The following is a 21,009-nucleotide window of genomic DNA, read 5'->3' as shown; positions in this document are numbered from 1 at the left end:
GTTCTTGTAACATACAAATGTTGTGAAATGTTTGTCTATCAGATTGCTGATCACATCAGGCTCACCAAAGGAGTAAAATGTTACATTCAAAAGATGCCCAAACACATTTTCCATGGAGAATGTTCCCAGTCCAGAGACATGTGTATCATAATTTGTTTGGAAGTGAAGCCTGTCTGGCTACTTGTGAACATAACTTTGCACAGCAGAGGGAGAAAAAGGACCGCTGTAGACTTACAGTAAAGATAAGCTCTGTGTTGTGATTGAATTTTGGAAATACAGGGGGTAAAGAAATGTGGCTGTGTTTTATTCATAGATGCCAATTGCAGTTCCAAAGTTCATTTTCTGTCTTTTATTGGTTCGTAATCACTGTTAAAGTATTTGGTGATAAAAACACAGTATTGTTCTGGTTTTTAACACAATGAGATGTCTAAACTGTCACTGGTTTGTAAAATCATTAAATGTTAAGGTTCCGGTGGATTTTATGAACATCTTAGCCTTGTCAGCAGAGCAATAACTACATTTTGTCATGTTTCTTTTTCATAACAAACACTCAAATTGTATTTTTTCCCCACTTAAAGAATAAGAATCTCCACAGCAGTGTCTGTAAAGTGTCGAGAGAAAACGCAAACCAAACATAAAACCAAACAGCGTAATAAATATAAAACTAGAACAGCAGTGTTTAATTACAATAGCAAAAAAGAAAATACCTGCATGTTGTGACCTCTATGCAAAGAACAACAATGACAAAAACAAAGAAGAAAATCATTATTTTCAAAAGGAATATTTACTACATTTTAAAAGGAATACTTCAATAAAGTACAATATAAACACATTTTAATTTAAAAACTCAGGAGTGAAGTCCACATATTAATTTGCCCCATGTGGTGTGAATTCATCACCTTAAATGTTCCCTATTTCTAGGAATACTCCAACTTCAATTCAAAAAACTTAAAATTAAACAGCATCATGTGTTGAAAAATGACTGAAAACATTAAAAAAATCCTTTAGTTGAACCACATTATGAGGTGTCTGCATTCGATGTATGCTTTTAACACCCAGAAACGGAAACGGAAGTTACTATAAAACTATATACATTACACCAAAGAGAAATATAACTTGCAACCAAATCCTTTGAAACTACATAAACTTAGTGCAAATTATATACCGTATGATTTTTCCTTTAAGTGATATTTCACTTTATTTTACACTTCTCAATAAATGGCACAAACCAAACTTTCCCAAGATGTTATACAAATTCCAGAATAAAATATCACTTTAAAAGCAAAAACCACTGCATGGAGAGACGTAGTGATTCCCCTCAGATCCTGACATTTACTCCCTAGTGGAGCGAATAATCATGATTTAACACTTGAACTGTAGCATCATGATTGAAACATTTGAAATGTCTCTGCCAAAAAGAAATAGGTCAACATATGAACCAATGAAACAACAAAACCAGTGATGTATCTCAATGTTCTTTGTAACTGAGAACAGATATGAGACTGAAAACAATGATTTATTATCCACAAATTAACACCACTCTTAAAAACAAACATACTTAATCTGCAAATTCCAAATGAAATTCAATGAAGTCAATCATTATTCGGTTAAAACACTCAGTTAAAGCATCAAAAAAAAAAAAGAGGAGACAATCCTCTATATTCACATATTACTCCTCAAAGACAAAGTTAAATACAAACTAAAATCCAATACTAAATGTACAGAGAAACTCGTGTTTCTCTTTGTATGTGAACAGAAAGTAGTGTTCACATTGTGACAAACAGTGCAGGTCAGTTCAGTAGGTTTTAGAGTTACTCCTTTCTTGATTCTGCGTCCTCCTTCATCTTCTGCTCCTGCATGCGACTCCGGGTGGAGCCTACATGAAAAAAAAACAAAACACAAAACATCATCACCATGTCAGAGGAACATACATCCACCTGCTACAAGCGACATGATTGACAGCAAGAACACCTACAGTACAATAATAAGGAATATCAAAAGGAAAACATGGGACTTTATATATATATAAAGCCGTTTTCACTTACTCATCTCTGCAAGCTTCTGTATCAGTGTAGAATCTCCACCAGATTTGCTGTAAAATAAAATACATACAACTTAATTGCAGTGTGTGTATACACTACTGTTAATATACATATGTATTAAATTATGTATGTACTATTTCTAGTTGAGGCTCTCTTTTTTTCCCTTTGTTCTCTTTTCCTGGTTGTTATAAAACATACTCTAGTTGTTACGGCAATGCAGAGGGATTATTGTGCATTTAAATAACACAGTGACTAACCTGCCGTCAGCTTCATCTTGCCCGTCCACATCGAATCGTAACCTCTTCAGAGGCTTTGGAGTGGAGCCCAGATCCAGAGTCCTCTTAAAAGAGCGATCGCTGCTGTTGACCATCTGGTTGATCTTCTGGAACCTATTAGACGGCTGCAGATGAAAACAAAACAGAAAAAAAAAGGGTGAGTGAGGAAGAAATCATTGGAGTTGTCAAATTATATTTTTTGATATGCTTCAGAGCAAACAAAAGAGACACATACTCCGAAAGATTCACCGATGGATACCAGCATTCTGTAAAGGCACAAAACAAAAGGATGTAAGTGAAAGTCCAGTTTAATGGCCTTTTCAAACAATTAAACAAGTCGTCCGAGGAGAACATCAATCTGCTGAGAATATGAAGAACTGACCTGGAGCGAGGAGTCATGATACCCGGGGACATGCGTGCGCTCTTCAGAGGGGAGATGTACACGTTGTTGCTCCCGGGCACACGTAGAGGTGAATTGGGGAATTTATAAGGGCTGCGTGGTATTTGTGGGATTGGAGAGAGGGTAGGTGGCTAGAAAAAAAACAACACAACAATGAAAGGGTATAGTAGGCATGATCATTTGTCTGATGTATATAAATCAAATTGTAGCCCCTGACTTGACTGGGAAGGTGTCTCACCCTGGTGGACGCATACTGCAGGATGTTGGTTTTCAACTTCTGCATGAAGACCTGGTTGTAGAAGACGATGATGGAGTCATAGTGGCCCTCAGTGATCAACACGTGCTTAAAGGTCTGCAACACAAAAAGAGACACAAAGTTCAAAATTATTTTATGTCACAATTCAACACAAACCCTGATGATTACTAATGGATGACTAATTCATGGACGTTTTTGAAATGTTGCATCACCTCTTGGCTGGCGTTGGGCATGTTCTTGTATGCCGTGACAATGGTCTTGAAGCGCAGATCAACACTTTTCACTTTACATATGGCGTACATGGCTGACATCATCAACTACAAGAAGGAGAAGAAGCACTTGTGAGAAAATACACACAAAGAGAGAAGCTGAGAGAGCAAGAGACTGGGACAAAACAAGACAGTGGGAGAAAAGAAAACTCTTGTCTGGTTACCTGGTCGAGGTGACGGTCTCTCATCAGCTCATATTCGTGCTGCAGAGTGTGCTGGAACAGGGTCCATATGATGGGCTCCAGTTCAGGGTGGGAGGACAGCAGGTAGGAGCAGAGCATCTTCAGCCTTGTGTAGGCCAGGCGGTACACTGCAGAGAGAGCACACCATAGACAGTTGGACACAGAGAGCAACAGCAAACAGCAACGGAAATGGAGAAAAAACCTGAAGGCTACAAACAAACAGAACAAATATTAGTTGTCATTTTCTATTATTTTCTTCAAGCTTTTACTAATGTAATGGCTCATGTTAGTATTGTAGTCATTTCCTGTTTATTAGACAGTCAAATTGGAAATCCATCACTGACAAAAAAGTGAGATTTTAGCTTGTAAAATTACATCATATTAGTACAGTGGAGGTGGTAATTTTTCTACACATTTTTATTAAATAGAATAAGTTAAGTTTAGTACAATATATCTTGTAGAAACTATGACTAAACCAACAAATAAACTATGTGTGAGAGCTTGAACAACATCTTACATTTTTTATAGAAGAGGCTAAGAGAGTTGGACTTTGTGTGTCGGGGAGTCTGGCCGGCAGCCTGGGAGGCCGGTTGGGTCTGAGGCTGAGGGGCAACTTGAGAGCTGGGGGACTCGGGAGGCAAGACACGAAGGCCCGGACGCACAGGGGACAGATATCTGTAAGGACAGAGAACAAGTGACACGTGTTAACGTGTGAAAATTTCTTTTAAATGTGAACCACAAATCTAATTAGATGGTTCAGAATGTAGTAGAAGAAGAGGTTCAAGAGTACAGACAGGATGTCTCGTTGGAATGATTCATGCAATTTAAAAACTTTCCTATACTCTTCCTTTCCCATTGCAAAATACAAGATCTGACGTTTGATTTTAAATACCATGCTGCTGAGCTATGATTACATGAAACTGACAAGCTCTTGTACTCATGACTCACACGGTTTTGCAATCGCTAAAGAAAGTTTTAGAGTTTAACAAGGTGTCTTAGCTGTTGCATACCAGCAGCTGAAAGAGAGAAAGATAAATTGTGGGGAGGTGGACTCACAGGTCAGCTGCGGTGTGGTTGTGCTGCAGTGGTTGGCTGAAACTGGCTGGGGCCTCCACCTGTTCTGCTGCGCCGCCCTCATGCTCCTGTTTCAGCAGCTCAAACAGAGGCGAGCCCTGCGGAGACACAAACACAATGATTTACATTTAACAAGACAATCAGTTTAAGTGCATCTAAATCATGTTAAAACTTATGAATACTTTTGCACTTTTTGCTCCTTCGCTGAAAACTATTTCAAAAAACAAGATTTGAACAATGCCACCTCTGTCAAGGCTAAAACAAAATAATTTATAAACAATTAAACCTTTTCAAAAAAGCAGAACTTGATTTTTACTACTTTAAATTGCATTCCATCTAACCTGAGAGCACAAACTGATATAAACATAACGTACTAGAGTTAAATTAGAGGTAAAGTTAATCCCTGCAGTCTTTCCTGAAGCCAAGAAAGTTATGAACTTTTTTTTTGTGTTTGCAAAGATCACTTGTTCACAAAAAGAGAAAATTGTAAATGGGCTGAAAATACGTTATATCATATTAAATATAAATAATTACTGATGTTGATGAAGTATGAAAACTATTTTAATACTAGTGTTCCCATTAGAAGTAATTAATTACTGGCAACTGGTGTATATTATCTCATTAACTTCATGAAAAGTAGATCTGTTTGGTTTTGCCTGGAGCAACACATTTGGCAGTACCAGCACAATAAGAAATATGTATTTATAATTTCATTTTACCTGCTTAATTTCCTTTGCAAAAAGCACTTGATTGATAACAAGGGACTGATACAACCCTGATAATATTCCTCGTTATATATTGACCTAAGCACACTCCCTACAGTATCTTATCTGATTTAACTGAGTCATGGAAACTGAAAACAAATAATTATTTCAATTAAAAATACATATCTAGCCTACACAAACTCACACACACACACACACACACACACACAATTATCCTTGGCAGCTATGAAACATTTAAATCCAGACTAAAAGACATTCAGTGTGGCCACACCAAGACAAAAATCAGAGATGAGATCACACAGGAAGTGGGTGTGGCTCCCTACTAAGAGATTTACACAGCGACTGCAGGTACGGACTTGCTGTTAGAACATTCTTCATGTCATACTTACCACACCTGCTGACGTCACTGACGCATCTCAAAAAGTACAACTAGTGTTGTATTTAGTGTTGTTTTAACAGCATCCAGTGACGTATGCAGTAATGAATAATATTGCAACATTTGATTAGTAAATTCATTGCTTGAAATCCCAGGTTTCATTGTCAACTGTAGTTCCATGTTTCATTATCATTTAATAAGTTATCTGATTATTTGCTTGTAAACTGAAAGTGAAACATCTCAAACAGTCATATGAGGAAAATATGATAAAGCTGCCATATACTATAGTGGTAGGCAGATAATTACATTTCCTGCTGAATACATAAATTAGTTTGCTGTCTTGGGAGGTTGGTATAAATTCAGCAATCAAGAAGACAGACATCCTCATTTAAGTTTGTGATTAAAAAAAATAAAAATAAAAAATTATGGGCCACACAAACTTCTAATAGGGTCCCATTATTCATATTTCAGGTAGGTGCAAAAACAAAGCAGCGATGGGAGGACTTTGGTCCTGGCAGAGGCTCCTCCCTTTGTTTCAACAGTTCAGTGAGTTCTTTGTGTTGGGAGTCGTCTGACATGCAGCCTGCTACGAGGTCTCTGACATACAGTCAGGCAGGAGCAGAGTAAAACCTCTGGAGCATGAGAGTATAGATCACCGTGCACCCCCAGGCCTGCTGCAGGAACAAACAGTAGAACAAGAGACAGGAAGAAGCACTCGACTGTTCACAGAGTTGAGGAGAGGCGTGTGACTCTTCACTCAAAGGGGATAAACATTCGAACTGAGAAGGACGACTGAAAATACAGTCATCTTCACTTGAATGAGGATTATAGGACGTGCAGGAGAGCTTTCACATACGGAAAATTGCTTCTAACTTTGGATACCGATACAGGTATTTTGTGGAGTTGCCGTCTACTTTTTTAACATAAAACCACACAAACTGAGCGTTCTTCAGTATTTCAGAGGGCTGTGTTTCCTGTCAAATAATATGTACCTTTTTCCTGCCTGTTGCACGTGGTTGGAGAAACAAATGGATTTTTATGACTGACACGTACATGATTGAGAAAAACTAAGTATTCCAAATTTACCAGCTTGATTTAAAGATGTATAATAGCACCTTAAAAACTGATGTGAGCACCCTGGCTGTTTCCATGAACTGCAACAAGAGCGATGATTTCAAGTACCCTCTCTACAGCTCGGTTTTCAGCCTGGTGTTTGTTTTCGGACTTTTATTCAACATGGTGGCCATGTATATTTTTGGCTGCACACTGAAGCTGCGAAACGAGACAACCACATACATGATAAACCTTGTGGTTTCAGACTCTCTCTTTGTTCTCAGCCTGCCTTTTCGGATTGTTTACTTCATTAAACGTGAATGGCTGTTTGGAAGTGTGCTCTGCAAGATCTCTGTGGCCCTGTTCTACACCAACATGTACGGCAGCATCCTCTTCCTCACCTGCATCAGCATTGACCGTTTTCTGGCCATTGTGCACCCGTTTCGGTCCCAGGCCATTCGTACTAAGAGGAATGCCAAACTGGCCTGCTGCACAGTGTGGGTGATGGTTCTTTCTGGAAGTATACCCACGGGTTTCCTACTGGACACTACTTCACCCAAAAATGTCAACTCCTCCACATACTACTGCTTTGAAAACTACTCTAGAAAACAGTGGAAGTCTGAGCTGTCCAAGGTGGTGGTGTTTATTGAGACTGTGGGCTTTATTATCCCATTGCTGCTAAATGTCTTCTGCTCCGTCATGGTGCTATGGACGCTGAAGAAACCCCAAACCCTCACCCGTGGAGGCAACCTCAACAAGGCTAAAATCTTGAGGATGATCATTGTGCATCTGCTCATCTTCTGCTTCTGTTTCATCCCCTACAATGTCAATCTCATCTTCTACGCTCTGGTTCGCTCCAATGTCCTACAGGGATGCGATGCCGAATATGTGGTGAGAACCATCTACCCCATTGCTCTGTGCATAGCAGTGACCAACTGCTGCTTTGATCCGGTCATTTACTACTTCACTTCAGAGACCATTCAGAGCTCCATTAAACGCAAGTCCACAGTATGGCACAAAGGCACCAAACTTTTCGACAGACTACATGGGGATAGCACACAAAGCAGTCCAAGTGCAGTACACAAAAACCTGGCCCTGAGGACTTTGAGATCCCAAATCCTGGACAATGAGTCCACAGTCTAATGACACCTTTGTTATGTGACATGATTAACAGTTCAGTGGGTATTGCTGGTGAAACTTCAATCCGAGGACGTAGGTGGAAGCAGAGTGGCCTAGAAGATCATAACAACAAACAAACACACTGGTTTCTAAGGAGTCGCTTTCCTATATACTGGACACCACAGAGACATTTGACTGGGACTTAAGACACTGATCTCTTCAGTCAGTAAAGGAGTGGATCACATCAAAAGAAGAAAGACTTGAAATAATAAAGCATGTTGCAGCATGAATACCCTATGTCAGGGTAAGAAAACTCTTCGTCCTATCATGGAATGAGTTTGAGTTTAAAATGCACATAAATTGTCATTCTGAGTAAATTCTCCTTGAGGAAACTTCTGCTTTAGCACAGCTGAACCAGTATTACAGCTCTTCTTTATGTCCTTTATCATTTGTAAGTATTTGTGGCCTTTCTAAGGCATTTAAGCACTTTATAGAGCACCATGTTCTATAACAGCTTTGCCCCTTAATCCGAAAGCGAATAAAAGAATTATTAACTTAAAACAGTTTGTTTAATGGAGTTTGAAAAATAACTACTTGTTTGAAAGAGTGGGGTGAGTTGAGTGAAATGTTTGTAGGGTATCATTTGTTTATATGTCACTCATTTTGGGTGCCACCAAATCATTTGTGTAGACTGATTAGTCATACAGGTACTAACGACACACACCAGTAACTGTGGCTGCCCTCTGCCACGAATGCACAATGTCACAATCAATGAAATGCAGATTACAGGTATGGTCAATAATTGACCACTGCATAGCACTGGCCAACACTGCACTAACACTACCTTATAGCCTTATCTTAAATGGTCACAATGGAGAAAAGTGTCTACCAAACAAATAAATGTAAATATAATTGAGACAAATCAAGAAGCCGGCATATACACTACAGTATGTCTGTATATGAAACTAAATTAGAGTGTGTGGAAGCTACATTTCTAGCTGAATTAAACAAGAGGAATTTTACATCAAAATCCTAATCACACACTAGATTTGCAGGTTATTAAAACAAAGCATCTCAGCTCTTAGACTGACTACATGTCTGTAAGTTTCCTTGGTAAAGTGAAAACACAGCTCACAGAATAACGAAACTTGAATGTATGTGAAATATTTGTTCCTTCTTGTAAAAGCTATGTGCTGCAAGACCGAGCGCTACTACATTCCTGTTGAGAGGATTCGCCCAAGGGTCGGCACTGACAAGGCTAGACTCATCACCTCCACTGCACTGAGGAGAAGGATTGTGAAACCAAAGTATGCGAGCAACAACACGCCTCTTGAGGGAAAAGTGCATTTACAAAATAGAGCACTTTGGTGGTTGCTGCAATCCTAAAACAAATCCAGTAAAAATCCAGTAATAATGGAGGCTATAAACTAAATACATCGTAACAATTAGCAGTTTCTAGAACATCCATTTGGCATGTCCTCACGCTACTGCATGTAATACAATCAGGCTCACTGTACATTCAGGAAAAAGCTGGACTTTCTCAACTGGGCATAAAATTAATGATGTGTCCAGTAACTGTTTTATGCAGCAAAAATAACCCTGAGTCAAAGCTGACATGATAAGCATACAGCGTATGGTTCACCCAGAAAATTTAAATGTGAACACACAAAAAATTGATCAAGATTACTTTGTCAATTTAGAATATAGGTATACAATTAATGCTAGGATTGTTTAATTAAATTCAATAAAATAGAAAACACACCAGCTCATTTTCATTTGAAATGATAATCATAACATGAAGATTTAATTTCTGCTCAGGAGAATAAACCTTGATTATTTTGTCATTAAGACATTATGTGCTTTTATAATATATTTCCATCCAATTTAAATGTGTCTCACAAGGGCCATGGATATAACACAGTGATGTGTAGCAAAGTCTTAATATATATATGCCACATTAGCCTAATATTCTCCCTAAGATTATTCAAACAGAGACTCAACTAGTTTAAACACCACTTTAATTACATCCCAATTTGACTGGTGAAGTTAAGCTGTCAGTGGTGTGTATAGAAAAATGTGATGTAGATAATAAAGTGAATTAAAGATTTTAATGGGTTATTAACATTTTGACATCATATTTATCTTCATCAGAGTATAAAGACTTGTTTTTAAGCTTTGGGCTTTATGTCTGACTGATTAAGACCCAACCCATGAACTGACTTGTTCCTCCCTGAGGGCACTGGTCCCAAAGCTCACACACACGATACAGTGCTGCGTGACTTCATCCTTCAGTGAATTATTGTTAGTCTTCTCAGCAGGCAGACAAATATAGTTAATGATTAACTCAAATCACTCGTTTATGTTTTTAGCAAGCAGCCATAAACATGACTCCCACCACGTAGGTAATCAAACAGTCTGTGCTTAATTTTAAGGCTTATTACAATATTCAGTTCAATGACAATCAGGTGATCTGTAATGTTCAATAAACATTTTCACTACATAAGCTGAAAAAAAATTGGGCGATAAGAAAAACCACAAAATGTGTGTATGATCGAACAGAGGAAAAAGGGGAGAGGGAGTGAGAGAGGCACCCTGGCTTGTGTGTGAGCGTGGGCGTGAGCTGCTCCAATCAGAAACATGTGAACTGCTACAGCATCCTGACAAGTTAACCTGCTGCTGAACACCAGCTGACTGGAAACAACTTTATCACAGTGTCACTGCGTTGATGAGTTCCAGATACTGGTGAGTGATGAAATTATGACTTATCTGTTTCAATATTCTCTCCAGCAGAGCTGATTGTGCTTCAAAAAGCGAGTTTTACATGTATATAATAGATTGAGGAATGTAATTCTGACAAATTGAAAACAGCAATTAACTATATAAACTTATCGGGGTTTGATAGAAATTCATAATTTCAAATTAGTTTTTGAAGGAATAATGTTTGTGTATGATGTTTGTGCATTTCTTTGCTTTCAACAGCAAACCAATATTATATGTCAGTAGAAAAAAGGTTTAAGGTTTATCATTTCATTTACAAGATTAAAAAAAAAAAAAAAACTAGGAGCAAAGGAAGAGAAAATGTACTTTTAAATTCTTTCATAGACATAAAACTTCAAATGTCTTATCAAATATTGTTATTGAGAATGAAAAAATAATGTTTATTCAGACTACTTGAAAGTTACCTGAAAGTTAACATAAAATGATAATAAAGGAATCATCAATAAATAAATTAATAATTGTATTTTTGAAATGATTCAAAGTAGCCTATTGCAAGTATCATTAGTTTAGTGGCAGCTCTCTTGATCCAACTCAAAAGTCATTTTGTGACTGTTGTGTGTTGAGTTGTTGAACAGTCTAAACTTCTGGTGAATTAGTCACAAAAAAGCAAAATTAGGTAAAATGACAGATGGAAAAAGTCTAAAAAAAATCACGTACTAATAAAGAGACTAAAAGAGAAAACTTAACATTAGACCCTTACTAATAACTGGATATTTACTTAACACACTAAATACAACATCCCAAAAAATTACTATCAAGTTACAAAACAAAACACCTGTGACAATCTCAACAAAAGACGATTTCTTTCACATTCACTAAATGTGTATTTACAGCAGGGTAATATTATTACACTATGAGTTGCTCACTATGTCTTTTTTCCAACTCTGTGAAAACAGGTGTTTGCCTGTTTTACAAGACCAGGAAGTTAGGCAGTTCAAACTTTATTGACAAAATTTGTCTGACTCTCGTCCTGCATAGCAAACATAAATTCAGTTATGTCAGTTGCAGCAGTGTATTTATGTAATCTCATAAATTGTATATTTACATTACATAAAACAGCACATGTTTTGTATTCATTAAGTTTTTACTTGCCACAGGTTTAACTGCTTTAATTTCCTCCAGATATGAGAGCAACACAGTGATTTACAGCGTTGGGAAAAGCAAACCCTTCTGAGATATGGAGCTGTGGAACATGACTGATGATCCAGCCAAGCTGTACTCACCTCTGTCTAACTGCACTGTGGACACCAGCTACCGCTTCACCTTCTATCAAGTGTCCTACAGTATCATCTTCCTGCTGGGTTTGGCCACCAACAGCCTGGCTCTGCGCAGACTGTGTCTATCTCCCTGCACCATGAACAGCACAGCCGTCTACCTCATCAGTCTGTCAGCTGCCGACATGTTTTTTGTGATCTCTCTTCCCCTGAGGATCTACTACTACCACCAAAAGGCCCGAGCCTTGTCCTCCAAGACAGCAGACTCGTCCATTTGGACTCCTGAGGTGGCGTACTGCCAGCTCACTTTCACCCTCAAATACATCAGTCTGTATGGAGGCATCTTCTTCCTGGTTTGTATCGCTGTGGATCGTTACTTTGCTGTAGTGCACCCGCTGGCATCGACACTCCGCAGGCTGCGTGTTGCGCAGCTTGTCAGTGGTGGGATCTGGTGCTTGGTGTTGGGGCTCAGTGTGAGTCTGCCTCTGCTGCGCTCTGCAGCTGCCCGCCAACACCAGCCCTGTCTACTGGACCCTACCTCGCGACGCCACCGCACCATCATCCTGGCAGCCCTGGGCATAGTGCTGGGTTCGTTTCTGCTGCCCACTGTGCTGCTTCTCTACAGCTACTGCCGAGTGCTGAGCGTGCTTCGCCAGCCGAGACACCGCTCTCGCAGCCAGCGCCGCAGCCGCCAGCACACTCTCACGGTTATTTACTGGGTGCTGGCTGTCTTCCTGCTGTGCTTTGTCCCCTATCACATCAACCTGCTGGGATACACTCTCACACATGTGGGGCTGCTGCCCAACTGTGGCCTTGCCAAGGTGACCAAGGCTATGCATCCCGTGGTGCTGTCACTAGCCAGCTCCAACTGCTGCCTCAACCCACTAATCTACTACTTCTCCAGCAGCCTGGTGCACAAAGAGGCTCCCGGTGGTGGAGGCAGTGGCAGCCAGTGACACAAATCGTTTCACACCATTACAGAAAAAGACCCTTCCTTAAAAAAAGGACATGGTCTTAATAGGACTTATCTTACGATCTCTTTACTGGGATGATTTGTACAAGGTGACAGGTCTTTATCTATCCACCTATTACCCTCTATCTATACTGTGTTCACCTCTTTGCAAGTGAAACTGCAGCGAACTATGTATGTGTTAAATATATCATCTGTATTTTTGCATGAATGGCAATAGGTTGAACCGGTTTTGTGTGCATTCATTTTTAGCACACTGCTGAGTGCAGCATCTCTAGAGCGCTCTAGGCTTCATCATCATGCTAAGAAGCAGTCAGCTATAATTGGCTTAGTTATTTTGTTCAGCATATTTTATCAATACAACTTTAATGTGTTTGTGAAATATTGATATGCAATGACATTTTTATAGTGAATGTTGGATTTATGTGGAACTGGTGTCATTTCACAAAAGTGCTGTTCAAACATTAAGGAGGAGTTTATAAGTTCATCTTAAATGGAATTTATGTTGTTCTTTAAGTGTAGTGATATTTCTGTTAATAGTTTTATCTTCTCATGAACCAATAAATGCTACATAAGGTGGATGTATTTACAGTATCTATGTGTCTCTAAGCATGAATCTTATTAAAATGCTGTGGTGTTATTACCAGCACATTGTAGTGGTGATTAGAGATAAAAAACTGACCGTCCTCCATGCAATCCTCTCCATGATGAGGTTCTCGCAGGTCTCCAGATGTTTGACGATATCTTTGCTCATGGTGTGGTCAGCCTTGATGAAGCTCTCGATGACTTTGTAGAAGTCAAAGGCGGCGAGGTTGAACACATCCAGTATCCAGGGGAAACACAGGTCTGTCTCAGCTGAGTCAACACCACCTCCATGGTTCTTATAACTGCTCTCTAATCATGAGACACAAACAACATTATCACAAAGTGTCGCACAACTGTAGGACACATGATAGATATTTGAGGTATTAATATGTGATAACGTCTATTATTAACTTGTAAGCAAATAACGGGACACACCTCCATATGTTGCCATGACCACCTCCAAGGCGCAGGCCAAAAGTGATGTGTGGAATGTGGAGTCATTGAGGAGTTTACTGGAATGGAAATCATATGACTCAGCTCAAGACAAATAACGCTTCACTACATATCAAAACAGAAAGCATGCATGCACTTCCAATGTTCAGCTGAAGTGTAAGTGAACACACAGCTGCATTAACGAGCTTCATTATTCCACACTGATTCAATAGAGAACAAAATTTTTTAAAAAAACATACCTGAAATTCTGCACAGACAGTCGCTTCTCTTCCTACAAAGTGAAAACAGTACAATCAATTAGAGGAAAGACAATATCAATTCTTCACTTTATATGACGTGTGAGCACTTGTGCTGTATAGTCAACACATATTAGAATAATAAAATGTTGAATAAAACATTTAAAAAATAAATCAAACAAGACACTGTACCATTTTGAGCATTTCCTCCATGACTTGGTAATACAGCCTGACACCGAGAGCAAATCTCTGAAAGGCATAAGAAATACATAAGTTAGATATACAATAATTTGATCATAGCATGTGTTGCCGTTGTTGCTCATCGTTTTCTGGAGTGACAGTTCTTACCTGCATGCCAAGTACAGTACTCCGCGGGCCGACTGCCTGACCAAACCTCTGGCTGTACGCGTTTCCGAGAGTCTCCAAACGCTTCAGCACGTCCTGCGTGGGGTCCACGGTGCAATTCTGATCACACAAAAGAAGGAAACCGGAAATCCGTGAAATTAAGGTAAAAAGATGACGTTTCATGAGATATTTTAGTTAGTGGTGACACACTAGAGACCCACTTTGAAATACGTAGCCAGTTCAGTAGATGGCTGGTCCCCACTGGAGATGAGATCAACCCTCAACTGCTGAATGGAGGTCATGGCAGCTCTGATGAGACATAAAAAAATTTTTTTAAAAAATCAGACTGCTGGAGGACAGACTACGACATAAACACAGAACAATTCACACAATTAACTGAACAATAAACAAAAAATCTGAGAGCAAAAAAGTCAAAAGTTTGGTTTTCCATTAGTGGAAACATATACATAATTGTGACAATTAGGTTACACAAAGCTTAAAGTTTGTAATCTAGTACATCTTATTGTGAATACTTTGCATTGGTAAAAAAGCAGAAAAGCACCCTACACACAGTCTGTTGCTTTTTCTGTCCCAAACTACCACGAACGTTCACCTCAGCAGCTCCCACACGCACCAGCTGACAGCTGAGCAGCCAACAGTGTATATAGACTCTTGGGTGAGAAGGTTTGAAGCTGTACAAATATTTTTTTTAAAAAAAGATGCCGCACTGCAGAAAGCAAATACAAGTATCCAGTCTTTCTCCTCTGGATAATTATTAAAACAATCAAGAGCAGGTGAGTGACTGCTTTACTGCTCACCTGATTGGCGTCTGGGGAGGGATGAGTACAGCATCGTCTTCTTGCAGGTTCTTCTTTGGCGTTCTCTCTACCTGCGCTCTGAATGCAGGAGAAGATTATTAAAAACGTTTTTCTCAATTATTTTAATAGATCAACCAGACCAACATCAAAATACCGAATAGTGGAGGAAAAAAAAGAGATTACATTTCGACTTTAGGTGCAAGAACGGTCTCATCTCCGTCAAAAAACAGCCGTCCATCAAAGTCTCGAGTCTTGAGGTAGTGCTCTTCATATTGTTGGCTGAAGTCATTCACCTGGGGTGAAAATAAAAGCTCAGGGTTAATCATAGTAAGATGTCTCACCACATACAAAATTAAACACCATCGCTGTGATACATTTTGCACTAACTGTGTTAAATTTTATCTAAAGCTTTCACAGTAAATCATTGTTGCATTGTACATGAGCTGTTTATGTTACCAGTATTATATTTGATGAGGAGTAAATCATCTGTATAAGAACTATTTCACAGTTGAAGTAAGGCTAGCTACTCGCTATGCTGGTGGAAATCTTGAGCTTCAACAGCAAATCAAAGTTTATTTGTTAAATGTATTTACTGCATTTAAAATATTATTCTGGAAACTACAACTACACTGTAATCCTAGACATCAGACACCAACTCAAATCTGCAGGGATTTGACTACAACTGTGTCATTACAAAAATAAAATTAGAAAACAACAATAATTTGGCTTTAATCAGAGTACCCTCATAGACACATCTCCAGTCTGAATACACATCAGCCAGCTGACTCTACAAGATGCACTGAGTCTGGAGTCTTTGTTGAACTTCTACAAGACTTGTCTCAAGAGTGTATAATGGGAATTGTGCTGTTTATCTATATCTCATAAGATCAATCTAAATAAAAGAAATAGAAATAATCTGTTTATTACAGACAAATCTGAAATAAGGAAAAGCTCCAACTTGTCTGCAACTAGATCAGAACAGATTGAATCTCAGACACATCTTTGTCCTTAAACTATCTGGACCACAATCTCACTCAAACCAAACAATTATACCAACAAATGAATTTGGATCAGAAATGATTTACTTTTATACGTTTAACATAAATACGTGCTAACATCCATATTCTATTTTTTTTTTTTTTTTCAAATTTACCTTGTCCCCTCATAAGTCAAATCAATAAGTTGAGACTCATGCATTATTTATATAAGACACTATATAAACAACGTGCACCACCTGTCCGTTACTGGGGCGGTTTAACAGTAAACTACCCCAGCTGTCAGCAAACAGTAGCATCCTGCCTCAGCTGTTTTCATACCTGCCACTGTAATATATAACCCTGACACACTACAAAGGATCCCATGCTTGAGTAGACATTTTCCTGACACCACGTATGTGAAAACAAACACAGATGAGCAGCAAAGAGAACGACCAACAGCTGTCAGACACTCGAATGTTCAATAAAGACATCAGCAAGCAGGAAGAGACAACTAATGGAAAATGTAAGTGCAGAGCAGACAGAGTGAAACCAAACAGTCAGGCAGATGTTGTGATGAAGTCCCCCCACCTACCTGAGGAAAATCTGCAGATCTTGAAAGATCCAATGAGTCCAGGAAAGCAGAGAAACTGGTCTGATATACATTCTTCACCTGCAAATACAATTGTCATAGCAAATGAGGCTAAAAACAAACACACAGCATGCAAAGAAATGTGTTTATATGATGTATGTAAGGGCTCAGACCTCTTCAGTATTGCATTCATTCTCTTTGCATAAGGTTTCGAGAAGCTGCACATCCATCTCTGGCTCGGGAGGTCGAGATTTGGCTTTGCTCTGGTTGCGACGAGATGTTCGTGTCGGAGGGCTCTGAACTTTGCTGATGGCTGATTCTGAGAGGAAGATGTTTAAAGAGGTTACAAAATCTCTGGGAGCCACAAACAATGAATCCTTTTATGACACAGAATATCCAAAGTTGAGAATCTGACACATTTTCTGTGTCTGGGCAACATGACTCAGACACATATTACTCATTTTTAAACAAATAGTTACTTTAGGTCACATTGGGTGTACAGCAAAATGAAATGTTTACATCCGGACTCAGAATAATTGTTTTTCTAGTCTTTGGTAATGAAATTCTTCAACTTTACAACACATTTTAGACTTTCAGACCTTGATATTTTATAAAAGTTTATTAAATAAAGATGTGCGCATAAGTGAATGAGACTGAATCTTACGGTATAGAGGCTGCAGAAGGTCTGGAGGGCAGCGCTTGATGAATAACTCCAGTGTACAAAGCAGCAACTGGAATGATATGACCAGGTCATCCTCCATCTGCAAGGCCCTTCCTGCAGACATTAGAGATGCAGCACATGAGAAGCATCGTCACAATACTGTCGACTAGAAACTACAGAACTGTATCCATGAGGAGAAATAAAAAAAAAAACAACTTTCCAATCAATTTGAGCTCTACAGCTGAGCACAGAGGAGGAAGGAAGGAGGGGAAGAAGACGAAGGAGCAACATGGAAACTTTTCCGTTTAGTGTGTTAACAGCTTGATCCTACTGTATTTTTGTTGATACCAGTCAGTGTGTTTGTTAATGTGTTAAGATGTTTAACCTACCTTTGGCCAAAAGAAACATTGTCCAGCAACCCCGCATGGTCTCCCTCTCCCTTAAAAATGAGACAGTGAAACCATTAACCACACACCAGCAACACATCTATTATAACAAGCATACAATTATCAAACACAACCCCACAAAGATACTAAAAAAAGGTGTGTGTTAGATACATTTCAATCATGTGGTAGATAAATCTTCAACTTACTTGCCATCAGAAACCAAGATTTTCTTGCATATTCTGAAACAAAACAAATATGATAAATTTCAATTTTGCAACGCAGAGGTCTGCATCAATCAAGCACCTGTACTGTACTGTTCACTCACTTCTCAAACCTCTGGTAGAGAGCCAGCGTCACATCATATTTCTTCTCCAGCCGTGAGAGTGCTGAATTCACCTTGGTGCTTATCGTATCCAAGTTCACATCCAACTTCCTCACCAGAGCCATGAACTGCTTTACACTACAAAAAGAAAGATAAAAATAAATTGCATCGAAATGGAGCAATAAAATTAAGGATGAAATTGTAAACCACATCAAGGGTGCAGATTTCGTTTTAAAAATAATGGTGACGAAATTTGTAAGATTGGTTAAACAATTGTCAAAAATGCAAATACAAATGTCTGAAATGCTCATCTTATCAGGAAAAGACTACACACCCTTTTCACAGTCTCTTGTTTCTACATAGGAGGGGAAAAAAATACAATTTACTGATTTTTACTGTGGGCAGTAAAAACCTGATATCAATTACATGTTGCAGAAAGCTTCCTGAACAAGATGCTCTTGTTTTGAAGATGTTTCAAACTAAGGAAATCCTCAGTATTTACCTCTTAATTTGGTTGCAGTTTGGAGTTGAATCACAGAGCACTGAGCAGCCATGTGTTGTCTTTTTACAGAACCTCTATTCAAATGACTGATACTGCGTGCATTGACATGGCATAAAGCGTGATTACTTACTTCAGACCGACTGCTTTCAGAACCTGAGTAAAGGTGAAACAGGCGGCATCCATGTCCGTCACAGTCACAAACAGACAAGCACCCCACAGCCTTTTCTGACTGTCCTGAAATTAAATGGAAAAAGAAAAGCGTTAAAACTTATAGTATAATAACATATGTTTTTAATCAGACATCAATGAACATGAAAACCTGGTGGGGTCGATATTATCAACTAAAAGCAGAATCCAATAGATCTGTTACAACAAAGCAATAACAGCCTGCACTAAGTAATTTCAAGTTTACTTTTACATTGGGTAGTTTTCATTCAGTGATACAGTGATACAATATCCACCACTGCCGTGACCATTGCTTCAATATGTCAGCCAAGAGGATCAAAACATTACATATTTAATGTCACATAACTAGAACACTAGATAAATACACACAGTGATTTCATCCAGGGACTCCTGCACAGTTTTCCACAGCGTCCAGGCACGGTCACACACTAGGTCTGTCACATGAAGGCTCTTGCACAGGGTAACAAACTCAGCATCCTTGTCTCGGTGTCTAGAGGATGAATGGAGGGCACAAATCAACATCATGGAGGACACAAAACACACAGTTTCAGGACATCAAAATGTGCTACATAGATGACAACAACCCCCCAGTGTGTTAGCCAAAGTATGTGTCAGACAGGAGCTGTATTAGTATGTTATTACAGTGTTAACTCGTGTTATTATGTTACTGAATAGTCACACTATGTGGTCAGCTGTGTAGGGTTGAAAGACTCCCTGGTATTAGCTGTAAATACAGGCCTGGCTTCGTTTGAAGCAGCTAAATAAGTCAGCCTGACGTTTAGTCACATACGCTAGCTAGCTAGTTTAATACCAACATTACCATAACTTAAGGCAGCTGAGACAAGAATAAGTCAACATAACTTCTCTTACTTTTTAACAGATAAGTCTGGACTCTCTTTCTTGTCTGTTGAGGAACTTTCAGCACCGGGTTTCAGCTCCTTGCTCTGTGTCGTCCCGGTGTTGCGCTTTTTAGGTGGCATCTTGGTATCCGGTTAGTTGACGGCTAAATATTATAATTTAAAAAATACAACTATTTTTTTTGAAGGTAACAAATAACGTTTACTAAGTTTAAAGCCCACTGCACGAGTTCCGTGGCAACAATACAACTAAACCTCACTGACTTCCTGGAATCGTGTTGAAGTGGGCTGTTCGTTTTCTATCACCGCAGTGCCCGCGGGCGTCTCAACCGTTAGACCGTTAGACGCCCCACACAGTCGGTGCTCACAACCTCGTAAATATTAACCTCTTCTCTGAGTTTTTTGCGGTCGATTGTCTCCGTATAAACCCGGTGGTGTCGATATTAACATTAGACAACAGTGGTGTTGGGTTATCTATTGTTTGTACTCGGTCTCACTGCGGTTTGCTAAATCGCAGTGTGGTTTCACCGGGATCACGTGACTACACCGCAAACGAACGAACCCAAACTGAGTAGAAGAAAACGCGGGAAAGTATCTACGTAACATCCGCTCATTAGCATTTATCCCGCCATCCAGACGAATCACAAAAGGCTTATGTTGTTCAGTAAAGTTACTGTGGATAGAAAGTACTCGACTGCTTATTATAGCTGATCTAATGTAATTGTGTTGTTATTACAAGGATGTAGGTCGCGCATTTTAATTATATCGCCCCTATTTCACTGTGTGTGTGTGTGTGTGTGTGTGTGTGTGTGTGTGTGTGTGTGTGTGTGTGTGTTTTAACTTACATGTCATTATGCACTGATGTCTCACATAGGGGACGTTTTTTCCACTTATCAAGAGAAAATCAATTTCAGCATTGACATATACAGTATGCTGTGATTAACTCTGTTGATGTAAAGATGTCTCTTTTATATGAGAGGGTTGGCGGTGAGGACGATTTGTGAAACGCTCGCGAGAGTTCACCGCATGACGGTGTAGGCTGTAGATGTGAAATGTTATCTTTTTGCAACCATTGCCCTCTTGCGGTAAAATTCACATATTGTAACTTAATGCACACAGTTATTTGTTACGGCAAGAGAGTCGATGCATTTGATTCCTAAAGTAATATGTTTAAAATTATGTTTTGTCTTTAGACTTGATGTGTGTCTAACCCAGCAGGTCACCACTATTCAAACCACAGTTTATTTGTTTTTTTTAAAACTTAATATATTCTCGTGTGAATTCTGAAAATTCATTTAAATAAAACAGATCTTGGCCATATCTCCGTTTTGAATTCAAAGGAAATAAGTCACAACAAAA

At 39.0% G+C, this 21,009-nt stretch overlaps 3 protein-coding genes across 4 annotated transcripts; 2 read left to right on the top strand and 1 right to left on the bottom strand.

Annotated features, from left to right (window-relative positions):
• Window positions 1-653: 653 nt before the first annotated feature.
• Window positions 654-20,625, bottom strand: rb1 (retinoblastoma 1). 2 transcript variants are annotated; one of them, XM_044371138.1, is made up of 27 exons: window positions 20,496-20,625; window positions 19,163-19,283; window positions 18,738-18,841; window positions 18,109-18,243; window positions 17,990-18,022; window positions 17,787-17,836; window positions 17,401-17,511; window positions 16,910-17,055; window positions 16,740-16,817; window positions 15,354-15,463; window positions 15,171-15,248; window positions 14,574-14,661; window positions 14,356-14,472; window positions 14,200-14,256; window positions 14,011-14,042; window positions 13,754-13,830; window positions 13,416-13,627; window positions 4,481-4,596; window positions 3,942-4,099; window positions 3,407-3,552; window positions 3,186-3,290; window positions 2,956-3,069; window positions 2,700-2,848; window positions 2,553-2,583; window positions 2,300-2,442; window positions 2,046-2,092; window positions 654-1,876 (listed from the first exon to the last, which is right to left on the bottom strand). In XM_044371138.1, exons 3-27 carry the CDS (start codon window positions 18,788-18,790, stop codon window positions 1,812-1,814), a joined length of 2,451 nt encoding a protein of 816 aa, XP_044227073.1. In that variant the 5' UTR covers window positions 18,791-18,841; window positions 19,163-19,283; window positions 20,496-20,625; the 3' UTR covers window positions 654-1,811. The 2 variants fall into 2 exon arrangements, with proteins under 2 accessions (XP_044227073.1, XP_044227072.1); XM_044371137.1 differs by lacking the exon at window positions 20,496-20,625 and adding an exon at window positions 19,664-20,207.
• LOC122995771 (lysophosphatidic acid receptor 6-like) lies at window positions 6,077-8,744 on the top strand. Its single transcript, XM_044371142.1, has one exon. It carries the CDS (start codon window positions 6,701-6,703, stop codon window positions 7,793-7,795), a length of 1,095 nt encoding a protein of 364 aa, XP_044227077.1. The 5' UTR covers window positions 6,077-6,700; the 3' UTR covers window positions 7,796-8,744.
• On the top strand, window positions 9,991-13,402 carry LOC122995772 (lysophosphatidic acid receptor 6-like). The gene is made up of 2 exons (XM_044371143.1): window positions 9,991-10,513; window positions 11,672-13,402. The coding sequence occupies exon 2, from the start codon at window positions 11,727-11,729 to the stop codon at window positions 12,717-12,719; it is 993 nt and encodes a 330-aa protein (XP_044227078.1). The 5' UTR covers window positions 9,991-10,513; window positions 11,672-11,726; the 3' UTR covers window positions 12,720-13,402.
• Window positions 20,626-21,009: the final 384 nt, after the last annotated feature.

Source organism: Thunnus albacares, chromosome 13 (genome assembly GCF_914725855.1).
Source record: "Thunnus albacares chromosome 13, fThuAlb1.1, whole genome shotgun sequence".
Lineage (NCBI taxonomy): Eukaryota > Metazoa > Chordata > Actinopteri > Scombriformes > Scombridae > Thunnus > Thunnus albacares.
This window is presented reverse-complemented; position numbering and strand designations above follow the sequence as displayed.

What these genes read in the sequence shown, in the direction of transcription:
- rb1 (XM_044371137.1), bottom strand. Translation starts at nt 19,773, where the DNA reads ATGCCACCTAAAAAGCGCAACACCGGGACGACACAGAGCAAGGAGCTG. An exon ending in AACCACACCGCAGCTGACCT is followed by an intron (nt 4,100 to 4,480) that starts GTGAGTCCACCT and finishes CTGTCCTTACAG; the next exon opens with ATATCTGTCCCCTGTGCGTC. An exon ending in ATCATGACTCCTCGCTCCAG is followed by an intron (nt 2,584 to 2,699) that starts GTCAGTTCTTCA and finishes GTGCCTTTACAG; the next exon opens with AATGCTGGTATCCATCGGTG.
- LOC122995772 (XM_044371143.1), top strand. Translation starts at nt 11,727, where the DNA reads ATGGAGCTGTGGAACATGACTGATGATCCAGCCAAGCTGTACTCACCT.
- LOC122995771 (XM_044371142.1), top strand. Translation starts at nt 6,701, where the DNA reads ATGTATAATAGCACCTTAAAAACTGATGTGAGCACCCTGGCTGTTTCC.